The 13,205-nt window shown below is 32.1% G+C and overlaps 1 protein-coding gene across 3 annotated transcripts in view; it reads left to right on the plus strand.

Annotated features, from left to right (window-relative positions):
- Btk (tyrosine-protein kinase Btk29A) overlaps positions 1 to 12,749 on the plus strand; it is a 36,148-nt gene extending 23,399 nt beyond the window's left edge. For all 3 annotated transcript variants that reach the window (XM_068771440.1, XM_068771441.1, XM_068771442.1), the window contains 12 exons: positions 1,645 to 1,715; positions 3,059 to 3,136; positions 3,214 to 3,278; positions 4,616 to 4,681; positions 4,800 to 4,928; positions 5,169 to 5,359; positions 6,282 to 6,453; positions 7,585 to 7,750; positions 8,278 to 8,373; positions 9,148 to 9,289; positions 10,183 to 10,316; positions 11,349 to 12,749. In XM_068771440.1, the coding sequence (XP_068627541.1) occupies positions 1,645 to 1,715; positions 3,059 to 3,136; positions 3,214 to 3,278; positions 4,616 to 4,681; positions 4,800 to 4,928; positions 5,169 to 5,359; positions 6,282 to 6,453; positions 7,585 to 7,750; positions 8,278 to 8,373; positions 9,148 to 9,289; positions 10,183 to 10,316; positions 11,349 to 11,438 (1,400 nt within the window). In that variant the 3' untranslated portion in view covers positions 11,439 to 12,749. The remainder of the gene's footprint in view (positions 1 to 1,644; positions 1,716 to 3,058; positions 3,137 to 3,213; positions 3,279 to 4,615; positions 4,682 to 4,799; positions 4,929 to 5,168; positions 5,360 to 6,281; positions 6,454 to 7,584; positions 7,751 to 8,277; positions 8,374 to 9,147; positions 9,290 to 10,182; positions 10,317 to 11,348) is intronic.
- Positions 12,750 to 13,205: the final 456 nt, after the last annotated feature.

The raw sequence follows: 13,205 nt of genomic DNA on the forward strand, positions 1-13,205 counted from the left end.
TTTTAAATATAAATCATTCGTTTCTTGGACCAAAATTAAAACTTTTCGGAATATTTGACGTTGCAGTAAAAGTACAATTGCTTTAATACGGCTGTAGACTTCCAAATGTGATAACTTAAACACAGTTTCTTTATTTGTACTGCCTGTTTACTTTAGCGCTGGGTGTTTTAATAAATCCATGTACGTAATATTACTCAACCATAAGTGGCTCGATCAAATTTGTAAGATCGTTTGTGTAACACTCAAACTTATCAATACATTTTTTTTTCATTTATAGTAATCTGTAAAATATAAAACAAAGTCCTGTTAGTTCAACCATATATAACTCGAGAAGCACTGGACCCATTTATGGTTTTTTTGGTTTTGAATTAATGTTCGTCCGGAGTACGATAATAAGTATTTATTAATATAAAAAAAAATAAAAGATCAGTGAAAACATAGTCAAGCATTGTAAAAATTGAACGCTATAACTTTGTTTGCATTTGAACATCCAAAATCTGTTTCTTCATTATTATTATGCCTTGACCAACGACATGGTCAAGGTCACGGAGTGTCGCTGAATGCAGTCCAAAACCTTCCCTGGCGATGTTTAGGGGAGGCCTATGCTTTGCAGCTGACATAGTAATGATGATGATTACCAATTGCGGCACGAAGTTCGCTGAATCAGCTAGTTAGCTTATAAACACTTCAAATCATCGTTCGCAGTTTTCATATTTATCATGCTTGATAATATCGTTTAAAGAGAAGCCGGTGCGTATTAATAAAACCTTCCAATTTCCAAACACTTGCCAATAATTTTAATTTATATTGCAAGAAATGACGCGTGAATACATTTTCTATATTTAATTTATATATTAGGATAAATAGCATGAGGCATTAAATTTTAAAAATAAATTGCGGACGTTTCTAAGTGCCGAAAACAAGTCCTGTAGCTTATTGTTTCTCATAATATTTATTAAAATCACTGTAAATATCAAATTCAATTTTTAACCAATTTTTTTTTCGATGCATGTTTACATGTTGTGGTCTCCTGTAAGCGAGGAACACGACACATTGTGAATTGTAAACATTGTGATTTTCTTCTCCATGTATCACGTTTATACCTCGTTGGAAATTCTAAAATAAATAAATAAATGTTATTTTTTTATTAACTTTCACATTTGAAATACAAATACAGGATTGGTTATAGGTGTAGAAGCTTCATCAAAAAGGCTTAAAGCTTTTGTGCCTATTTCCAACCACCGGTTTATTTTTTTTAAATGGTACTGGCCAGTAACTTCTGGCAGTGCAGTGTCTAGAAATTGATATTAAAACTTAATTAATTTTAATATTTAGTAATCCGAACTGTGAAAAAGCTTTTTCTTACTATATTATCATTACTTAATTTTTATTTCTGAAACCTATCGGTGATTTTTTAAAGGGATAAGCTGCACATATATCACCCTAAACCTTTTACTTCTATAACACACTCTGTATAGCACTTAATAATTTTAACTGTTGTGGCCAGTACGAATCGTTTTTTTAAGTTATATTATATATTACGTGACTTTAGATCTAATTGCTTAATATTTTAATTATGTACATTTATTAAAAGCGTTGGTAGTGGTTTAAAATATTTATAATTGTACTAAATATTTGTTATAGCTGTGACAGCGGCCGTCACAATGCCGGGGGGAGGAGCGCCCCCACCCGGCACGCCATCCTCAAAACCAAAGGTGAGAGACAAATATTATTCTTTGTATAAACTGAAAAACTGAAAAATGATGTCTTTCTGCCTCAATGAGTAGAGCCCTAACCAGATGTACTGACTGACTGCACAGTAAAGATCGAGGGAAGTCAATGGGTCTAACGCAAGACTGGTCACTGCTGTGATCTTTTAGAGGCCTATGTCTTGCGGTGTGTGCGTCTATCGGCTGATATGATAACGATGACCACCTCAATATTTAGAAGCTATATATACATTATGCACAAGTCATTACCATAATAGAAGAATTTTTGACAAGGGATATTTCTGAAACAAAAGTGACGTATCTAAAAGTGTATGTCACGGTCCACCAAATAGATCTATTGTAGATGACTCTCAAGTCTTGTAACGTATCTAAGAATACGTAATTGGTCGTTATAAATAACAAAGTAGGTGTAATGAAATGAAATTCAAATTTAAAGTACATTTTTCGCAAAGATATTGATAAATTAATTGTAAAAAAATATAAAGTAACTCAACTTTTAGTATCGCTTTCTTCTCTCCGCATCGTTTTCCTAACCGCAGAGGGTCGCGAAGTAATGCGTGTATTATGCTGAGCGCAGTATGAAGTTTGGTATGCTGTGTCAAACGGATTTAGTTCGACCATCAGGTGAAACTACGATTTCTTGGATGTTTTGCCTTGACTTTTTCGATCACCATCCATTTGTCGAAGTTATGTCCGTCATTCCAATGTGACCGAAAAACCCCAGCACTCAGCGCCGGCAGATGATAGTAAGCCCGGTTTAAATATTTTTAAATATCGTTTAGAATGAATTCGTTGGTGAGGAATTCGGTACAAGAAATCTACAGCATCTTTCTCCAGGACCATATCTCAAAAGCATCTATATGATCTCAATCGGCCTTCGAGATCATTCATAATACACAACTAATGTTCTATTTGACTAGTTTGTTAAAACTGTTATTAAAATGTATACTTTATTTCCTTTTGAGGATTTTGTGATGACTTATTATTATTTATGTAAAATATTGGCCGACCAACCTCATACTTATCAGAGGGAACGCGACGTATTTTCTGTGATAAAAGTGTCGATACCTATAATATTCTGTTTTAGTTGATTTAGGAACTATTTACTTTTTTCCAACCGTGATAGATTTATTCTTGTCTACGTTTATATACAGATTATGTTACAGAACTAAATTGTAAATTGTTTCACACCAGACAACCATAAATTTTTCTTTTTGTCGTAAAGTACCATTTTCTTATTCTAACAAATGTTTCAATGTATGTTATTTTTCAGATAAATTTAAGTCACTAAATTTCTTTCAAATAATCTGTTCTATATTTGATTTCAGGAGAAACAGAAAACCAAAGTGGTGGTAGCTTTGTATCCGTTCAAAGCTATCGAGAACGGGGATCTTTCACTCGAAAAAGTACGTTTGAATTACATTTTAAATAATAAAAAAAAATGTTTTAATTCGATCGTGAATTTAAATTGGTTTCATTACAGGGCGCCGAATACGAAGTAGTGGATGATTCTCAAGAACATTGGTGGAAAGTTAAGGATGAACACGGGTAAGGGAAATTAATTATTTTTTTTAAATTCAAACTGCAAGGCTTAGAACTCCCCTAAAGACAACTATTTGCATTACGTTCATGTAATTTATTATTTCATCAATCATTTTTTCAAAGGGTTTGGTGCCATACATTAAATGATTGCAAATATATTCACTCTAGTTTCTCACCTATTATACTTCGCTCTGTTATGTACTGTATTTGTATATGTGTAATTTATGTATTATATCATTTAATGTATATGTTTATTAGTTATTAGATAATAAGTATCTATCGTGTGTATTTTATATGTTTTATAATATTTTTTATTACATTTACATAACAAATTACTGGTTATTTCTACACTATACGAAATTAAGTCCGCATTGAATCAAGTAAAAAGGATAAATATCGAGATGTATCTATCTTTAAAGAAATAAAAGAAATAGCGGGATCCATAAGCTTTAATTCATGATCTAAAACCTTTTCAAATAAACACCTCCGTAGTTGATAATTTTGCCTTATTTGTTTCGAAGTATACATTTACATAGAATTTTGGATTTGATGATAGGCATGAAAACAATTAATGGATCGCAGGCGATTAATTCTTTGTGATATCATCTGTTAAATCAATTTGATTGCTCGTTGTAGCCATGTTGGCTATTCCGTATTGATGCTATTAAAATAGTTTGTTGAGTGATGACATAATGTAGATTTGTTTATACTAAAAATTAGTTATCTTGTTGTCGCAGACACTGGATGCAGAACGCTCTCAATTGATTCTATCGGAAATCTTTGGGAAAGGTCTATGTCCAGTATTGGAAATCCCACGTGATATAGTTATCATATAAATATAAAATGTGCTATATTCAAGAAAATAAACAGTGCAAAGTTAAATAGTTCCAGCGGCTTCACAACATTAAGACTTTCTCTTAAGTTTTATTAAGACTGTTCAAAAAGATAACATTTAAGAGTTTTTCTAGTAGTAAAGTTATAGGTTGTCGCTTACATGACGTATTGGGTTTAACGTAGCAGAGCATTGAAGGTGCTTAGCCTACCCTTCTTATCCGTTTTTACAAACAAGATGTCAATGTAAAGAAACATCTTTAGCATTCTTTCATTCATCATTCCAATCATTCTTAAAGTCGAAACGAAATATTCGATAATGTCTCCTTATTTTCGTATACCAGGAGTTCTCATAAGACTCTTTAGTTACCATTCGTAAGTCCCAAAAAACGTATGTTAAAGTTAGTATTATTATTGTCAGCTGTAAAGAATCTGAGAATAAATAAAGTTCTTGTTAATATTACCGGTTCATTGTTGTGTGAATATAATAAAATTTAGTTGTTTTGTTACAGGTCTGTTGGTTACATTCCAAGTAATTACGTCAAAGAGAAAGAAACAATAGGTTTACAAAAGTATGAGTAAGTAATTCTTTATTTTCACTGATTTAGGTGTAAATATTTATTTCAAATGGATGTTTTTTTTGATTAGTTAAAAAGTTTTACCTTTGGGTTGTATAAACAATTTGGGTAATTCCAGATGGTACGTGGGAGAAATGTCACGTCAACATGCCGAGTCGTTGCTCAAACAAGAGGATAAGGAGGGGTGTTTCGTTGTGCGCAATTCTTCCACAAAGGGAATGTACACATTGTCACTCTATACCAAAGTGTTAGTATCTTGTTTGACAAACTATTAAAAGATCAAAAGAGATCAATTAAAAAAAAATTGGTTACATTTTACCCGATTTGGGGTATTTATATAGTGTTATATATAGAATACTCTAGATAGTAATTATGTGAACGATGTTTATTTATTTAATTAGATTAGCGAGTATTTCTTCTTTATATTTTTGTAAAAATAAATATTTAAACCACATACAATTAAAAGATTAATTTTTGTCGTTTCCAGTATCCACCCGCAAACAAAGCACTACCACATAAAGCAGAAAGAGAGCGGCGAGTATTACCTGTCGGACAAGCACTGCTGCGCGAGCATACCAGAGCTGATCAACTACCACAAGCACAACAGCGGCGGCCTGTGCTCACGGCTCAAGGCCACGCCCTGCGACCGCCCGCCGGCCACCGCCGGGCTCTCTCACGGTACCTACCTCTGTATTTTGACTTCCCGCTTAGCGGTGTATACTTACAACTGCCAACACGCCCAGTTTATAAAAGGGGCATCTTGACACTGCCGATACTTGACATATAAAGTCAATGATATAGTAAGCGGACGCTATCATTCCGACGCCCTGCCATCCTCGGAACGAGAAATGTGCAAGAATCTACGACACGACTTTAAGACAAGCATCATATAAAATCCTCGATATATGATGTAGGATGAGAGTTGCTGGTGTTCTTTCCGTCAATTCTTCACCACTAACGTTTTCCAAAGTGGTCGTAATGTAAGTTAAACAAACCGTGGTTCGGTTTTCTCGGGCGCCTTTGTAACGAAATGCTAAACGGGTATTATCGACTAGTGAGTGACAATCGGAGTCGAGGTGAGGTCCTCTCATGGAGCGTCTGTTGTAATTCTAGCATGCAGCGGTCCTAGAGCTTCTCTAGTTAAAACAGGTAAAAGAACTCTTTAGGCTAAGCGCCATCTGCGCTCTCAAACATGAAATACACAAGGCACGTGGACTACACTTTTAATCTGTAATAAATTTTAGAAATTTAAAGAAAATAATTATTATTGCCTACGTTTTGAATTCGGCCAACGTAGTAAAACTATTAAAAATTTGGAAATGTACATGGTTAACACTTATTTCATTTTATTTAATAGAAAAAATCGAAGGTCTGATTTAATCCAAAACTCCCAGCTCCGTTTGTTTGTATTTATATGAAAACAAATTTCAATCAAAATCACTTTATAGACTATTGTCTAGTTTAATGATTACATCTCTGATAGGCATTCTGAAATTATTGTATGTTTAAAGTCTGGTGTACATACATAAACTATTATTAAACCATACAAACAATTGATGTTCGTGCGAAAATATTTAAATGTTTTAACATACTGTTACAGATAAGTGGGAGATAGATCCGAATGATCTAGTATTGCATGAGGAGTTGGGCGCGGGTCAATTTGGCGTGGTGCGCAGGGGCAAGCTGTTCGGCACGAGGGACGCGGCGGTTAAGATGATGAAAGAGGGCACCATGTCGGAAGACGATTTTATCGAAGAGGCTAAGGTTATGACGTAAGTACATTCATAAATAATCAGATTTTTGTCATTTCTTAATTTGCACCTGAGGTATTATTTATATTTTAATACGCGACGAGATCTTAATTTATATATAACTACAACTATTGTAATTTTTTATAGAAAATCACGGATGTATTACACAAACCTCGTTCTTGTCCCAATTAAGCTGATTGTTAAAATAGTTACATCAACATAAACTTTTTGATTATACATGCTTTCATTGTTTGTATGTATACCATAATGTAAATTGTATAATTTGTATGATACTAGCATAAAATAAGTATGTTTATTAATATTGTCTAAAATTCAAAATGTCTATTCAAATAGGCATTTATATGCACTTTTGTATCCTCGATTATTTTAACACTATAATAGTAAGCGTCCACCGGAGCATAATACAAATTTGCCGAGAAAACCGGTAGAAACTCAACAGTTGCTCTTTTAAACGAAATTTAACTATTTGTGATGTATAAATTATAATGTATATTCAATGTAATAACATCAACCATGTGAATGAGTCAATAAACCACGTTCCGCTCATTCCGGTGAACTAAAAACTTTTGAACGTTATAACATGATTTATTTAACAACATACTTTTAATTTAAAAATTAAGAAAAAGAAGGTCTCGAATATCTTGTGGAATTTTGTTATAAATATATACACTCACACTCATGTGGGATTTGTTAACTTTTTGAAGACGAAATATAGGCGTTACTAGTTTTTTTTTTAATTTCTTGTATTTATCATGTGACTCACTATTTTTAAATAATTTTTTTAATCATTGCGCATAAATAGTATGTAAGTAATGGAAGCCCAGCGGTACAAGACAGACTTGCGGTCGTCGGTCATGGGTTCGATTCTTGGGATACTATCTTATGTTATTCGCACTATGTGCATTAATTAGCTCACAAATAAGAGTCCAGAACATGGGTAGCAGCGTCCTCTGCGTACCATAATACGATACAGCGATCGCAAACCCACTTCCCAAGCGTGGCGATTATGGTATCTTAATTTATCTCTTACTTTATTTATAAATAGTACGTGCTGTTCCTTTTTGTAAAATAAATATACAATTCCGTAATAAAATATTGTGTTTATAATCGAAGTGGAATATTAATTTTCAGAAAATTACAACACGACAACCTCGTACAGCTGTACGGCGTGTGTTCGAAGCGTCGACCTATTTACATAGTGACCGAGTACATGTGCAACGGCTCGCTGTTCAACTACCTCCGGCGCACTTCGCCTGAACACCTGGGACCTGCGGTCTTGTTAGACATGTGTCTACAGGTACGTACACCCTGTAGTAATAATTAAATATGTATATATAGGCGTTGAAAGCAGACTAGACCCGTTCACTATGCCCCTTATAAACTATAAGCGAAGGCCTCGGGTTGGTTGGCACGCGCTTTATGTCGCCTTATACTGTATTCAAATATGTCTCGTAAGTTTATTCGATCGATTCGAATCCATCCATCCGATCATATGGTGAAAGCCAAAAAGTCATGACCTATACATATGCATTCCAAATCACACAAGAAAGAATAAACAAATTAATTTTCCAATAATCCAATATTCGAGTGGTTTACTGTACAAGTATTTTTAAATTAGTGTTATAATTATACAGAAACAATATAACGATAAATTCTCCTACACGCATTACACTTGTAATATTATTATAAAAGCTTTTAAAATGTCATTGAATATTATATGTTAACTTTCCACAGATTAATAAACTATGCATGGAAGTTACTTTAACAGTTAAGTGATTAAATCTTAAAAGTCTTAAATTAACACCTATGTTTTACAATTTCCAGGTTTGCAAAGGAATGGCATATTTAGAAAGACATAACTATATACATCGAGATCTAGCCGCGCGAAATTGCTTAGTTGGTGAAGCTAATGTTGTCAAGGTGAGTCAATATTTTCAGTAATATGGAAGGCCTCGAAAAATGTATTAAAATTTACCATTTGGATTAGGTTTCGACATCTTGCTCACATTCACTAAAAGATCAGTTATATTTACTGTACTTGGGCCATAGATGTAATGATTAAAAGAAATTAGTATTTTGGCGGTTGCTGCTCAATTCATATATTATAAACATTTTGTTTATACCCCAAAATTAAAGTTATTAATAAAAATATTTAGTGACAACTTAAGTGACAAATTAAGTGTACAATAGTTACAAGAAATAAAAATGAATTTGTAACGTCCAAATTTCATTTTGAAAAGTTAACATACTTTCAAGTGTATATATGTGTAAAAAAATTACCACGGGATATCTTAACCTTCCTTTTCTAGGTTTTATATCTAAAACTCAATGTATATCATTTAATAAATATTAATTAATCGTTTTTAGTAGATGTATGAAACTTAGTTTGGTGTGACTCATTTACACAGTTGATATAATAATGTATACATAAAGTATTATTCAATTTTATTTAATAAGAGCAACTATTACAGCACAATTATTGATTTCAATTTGCATCTAAATACCTTTTTGAATGAATAGCTAATATTTTCCATAAATAAATTTAGTAACCACTTACGAAGTTACACATATCTGTAAATATTGGCATATACTTATGTGTACAAAATATCAATTGGCATATTGAATGCCTTGGAAATTATAACGATATTACTGCTAATTAAAAGAAGTATAAATATTTCAACTTATAATTAACAGGTGGCTGATTTTGGCCTGGCGCGATACGTATTAGACGACGAGTACACGAGCTCCGGTGGCACCAAGTTCCCTATCAAATGGGCGCCGCCCGAAGTCCTCAACTACATGCGTTTCTCATCTAAATCAGATGTTTGGGCCTTTGGTAAGGAATAATATACAAAAAAAAAATTACTTTTCAATGTCAAATCGGAATTTTAAGTCCAATAGTCTTATTTTGGACTTATGCAACTAAATAAATGTCCGCCTTAATCCTACTAATACATGTAAGTATCGCAGAAATCTATTTACAGTGACAGGGTTACTGACATATTAGCACTGTTAATTTCCTCTAAAAATAACACTTTTATTTTTATTTAATTTATTTAGATAAAAAGAAATAAGATATTTGTCAATAAAATCATATTTTTATGTAATAAATACTGTATGCTATGCTCCACTTGTACAAGACTATTGTTCTTTACATTTTTCTTCTTTAAAGTTTACTTTCGTTATTTAAATTTGTATTGATAATGATGTACTTCATAATTGGCGGCGTAGTTGATCTTTAAATGTCCATATTTTGTTATGGTTGTATACATGTGACAGCTGAGAAGGACCTCGAAGAAATAAATAAAGAAAATTTACAAGTAAAGGCACATTAACAACGCTGACACAAACTTTTACGAAAAACAGCACGCACATACAAATAAAGTGTTATTTATACCATTTATAATTCAAGAATAGCTGAACCTATTTTTAAGATTTTGGTGATTTTTAATTGTCTTCTTCTGGAATAGGATAATAAGTATAAAAATGTATATTTATCAACTAAAAAAAAAACACTAAAACATCGGTCTGGCTGTGAAAAAAATTTAACTCAAAAATCTTGGGTGAATTTGAAAATTCTAGTAATTCATTTACTGTTATATGGGAAGATGTTGAGGTTGTGCGCAACGTCTTTAGATAAATTAAGTAAAATAATAAAAGTTTATAACAAAAATACATAAAGAAGATAATAAAATACAAATGATTTAATAAAACTTATTATCTTTTTAGGTGTTTTGATGTGGGAAGTGTTTACATGTGGCAAAGTACCATATGGTCGGATGAAAAATAACGACGTAGTTGACATGGTTCAGAAAGGACAAGTACTGGAACGGCCCAAGGGATGCTTAATTGAAATTTATAATGTAAGTGAATTTTTTTTGTATTTGCTCAACTTTGATTATTTTTTAATAGCCCATTCACTTGTTACATTGCCCGGAAAGTATTGTTTTCTATGTTGACATGAAAACTATTTATTTATACTTTTTTGGTCACCTTAGACAATAACTAGACTAAAATTTTAAGTACAAGAGACAGTCTTATCGCTGGAGACGGTCCCTACCAGACAACCGTATGAAGCGTGTAAAAATAGTGATAAATATTACAAAATAGTGATGTGGACAAAATTAGTAAAAGAAGTAACTAGAAGCTAGTAATATCTTTTTTATGGATTTCATTAAAATAGTTCTTTCTTTTGAAGACTGTTCTCTTATATGCAATTTTTACAATACCTCTCAGTTATCATACAATAAGTTAAAAAAGTTAATTAAACAAAAATTTCAAATTTGTTAAGAATTTGGAATTGTTCTTATTACAGTGTTAAAGTTGTTTGAGTACAAAAAAACGATTGATTTTGTTGTAAACTTTTCTCCGGACAGGATGCGTTTGTATCTATTGTAGTCAAGTTTTAAGTTGAGAGGTCTCATAATAAGGGAGCTCAAATTGATTAAAAGAGGCCATTTATAAAATCCGTTACCTGAAATTTCACTTGTCTAAATCCTTCACACCTAACATCACGCTATCTGCGAGCCCTCAGGAAATATTAAGTCTCAAAAACTTCATTGAAGTGCCCCTGTGCTTTAAAGAATAATGGATAATTATACAGTTAGGTAGTTAGTTTTAAATTTTTTAATTATTAATTATTATATTTTAAAATAAATACGTTCTTTATTGTTGAGATATTTAAGGGTTCCACAAACATTCGAAGACATCTATAATTGGTATTGCAGTGTCCTGGCGGTTATCGTTTAGTTTTCTTACTCTCCGGTCTCCCTGTGTCGCTCCATGCGATGCTTAGCGATCCCAGATAGAGCGAATGTATTTATGAACGGCCCCAAAATACAAAAAATAATGTAGTACATAGATGTAATTTAATTTTTTTTGCTTTAATTTTATAGGTGATGCGAGCATGTTGGCGCCAATCGCCCGACGAGCGGCCGTCATTCCGCGCACTCAAGGAGGAACTGAGCGTAATGCTTCGCGATTGACTGCGCCTTCTGCTGTCGCTGCTGCGGCCCCAACCACCCCCCTCTCACCGCACCGCCCTCGCACCGCAATTCCTTATCCTACCCGCTTCCCCCGCATCGCCCCCGCAAACACCTCGCGCGACTCATAGTCGCCCCTCTGCCTCCTTACCGCGCAGCCGACGGTTACACGCCTCACCCGTTTGAAACGGTTTTAAATTTTCGTCCGTTTGATAATTAGGGCTTCTTATTAAGCGATATCTTATCTGTGTGTTCAATAGTAACGCACTTTAAAACTCAATTTGCATTCAACTCTACAGAAATTCAGAGCCATAAATCAAGTTTTCTTATTCCAAGGCAACCATCAATTATATATATGTATATATTGAAAACGAATAAATACATCGCGAGAGAGAACAGATAAATCAGTATAAAAATAACATAATAATTCCTATTGTAAATTCCGATGACAATTTATCTATGAAATTTTGGAATCAAGAAAAAAGTAGCGCTTACGAATGTTATATTGTTTTACACATTCCTTACATGCCTTGTTTATAACAACGATCGAGTATTTAGATACATATTTGCGTATATTTTGTGCTGAATAATTATGGAAGCAAAAATTTAGTTACTCATAGATTGAATTAACAAAAGGTTTTTTATATCTGGAGTCCACCTAGGCAGGTGTATGTATCAGTAGTAAAGGAGTTTCCCAATTTTTTTATACATGTAGCTCTTTCCAAAATAACTTTAATTTTTAAGCTTTTTTGGAGTTAAGGTAAAAATTTATATGTATATTCAATCCTTGCACATAAATTATATTAACATCAAATGAAGTTGATCTATTTTGTTTACATTGTCTAGTCCAGGTTAACAGTTATATTAAGCAGTATTACAGTTACATTCTTCGAAAACAAAAGGCTTAGATAATTTAAATTGATTATTTGTATTATTTTAATATACATTATTGAATTTTACATGTAAGTTCCTAATTTCATTTATACCTTAATTATTTATATTTTTGTGATGCATCAAAGGTTCATTTTTGAATATACTTTGCTATTACTGGACATATAACATTTTAATATATAGATATGATTTAATGCGCCTTTGTTTATACATTTGAATTGATGTAGAATAGTTGTAAATTCATTTATTCCAAATATCATGTTTGCAAAATTAACCAATCAGAATAAATCGAAAATATTCGCCATTATGACATAAATATAAATCTCTTTAATATAATATTTAATATACCAGCACTGGAATACCAAGACGTTGTAAATATTTACCATTTTAGTTTTTATTGTATTCATATATCAATCTCCGACGCTTAAGATGAATAATTATTTTTTTCCTATTCTTATTTTCTTTTCGTTTTATTTTAGATATTGTATCATATACAATAGTTATATATAATAAAAATATTTATAAATATAATCAAATATATATATAACAATACTGATATGCAATGCAAGCAATGCAAAACTTTTACATATAGTTGTAAATAATTTTAAATTTATACATGTTTAAATACACCTTTTTAGGGTTAATTTTTTCTTAATATTATGATGAAACTTGTTTTTTCCATTTATTTTCATATGATTTATGATGTATTTTTTTAGTTATAGTTTTAATATGTTTACCAATATTTTGATTCCAAAATCTTTTTTGGAAAACAATGTACTGTATTGTGTTAACAAAGTTCCAAGTGACTTATTTAGAACATTCGCGCTCTAAATCTGCGTAGTAAATACATCACTATCCATTTACACAGATTATTTTTCG

Source organism: Battus philenor, unplaced genomic scaffold (genome assembly GCF_028537555.1).
Source record: "Battus philenor isolate CCGP_79_NKW_IND1 unplaced genomic scaffold, ilBatPhil1.0.hap1 SCAF_4, whole genome shotgun sequence".
NCBI classification, from domain to species: Eukaryota; Metazoa; Arthropoda; class Insecta; order Lepidoptera; family Papilionidae; genus Battus; species Battus philenor.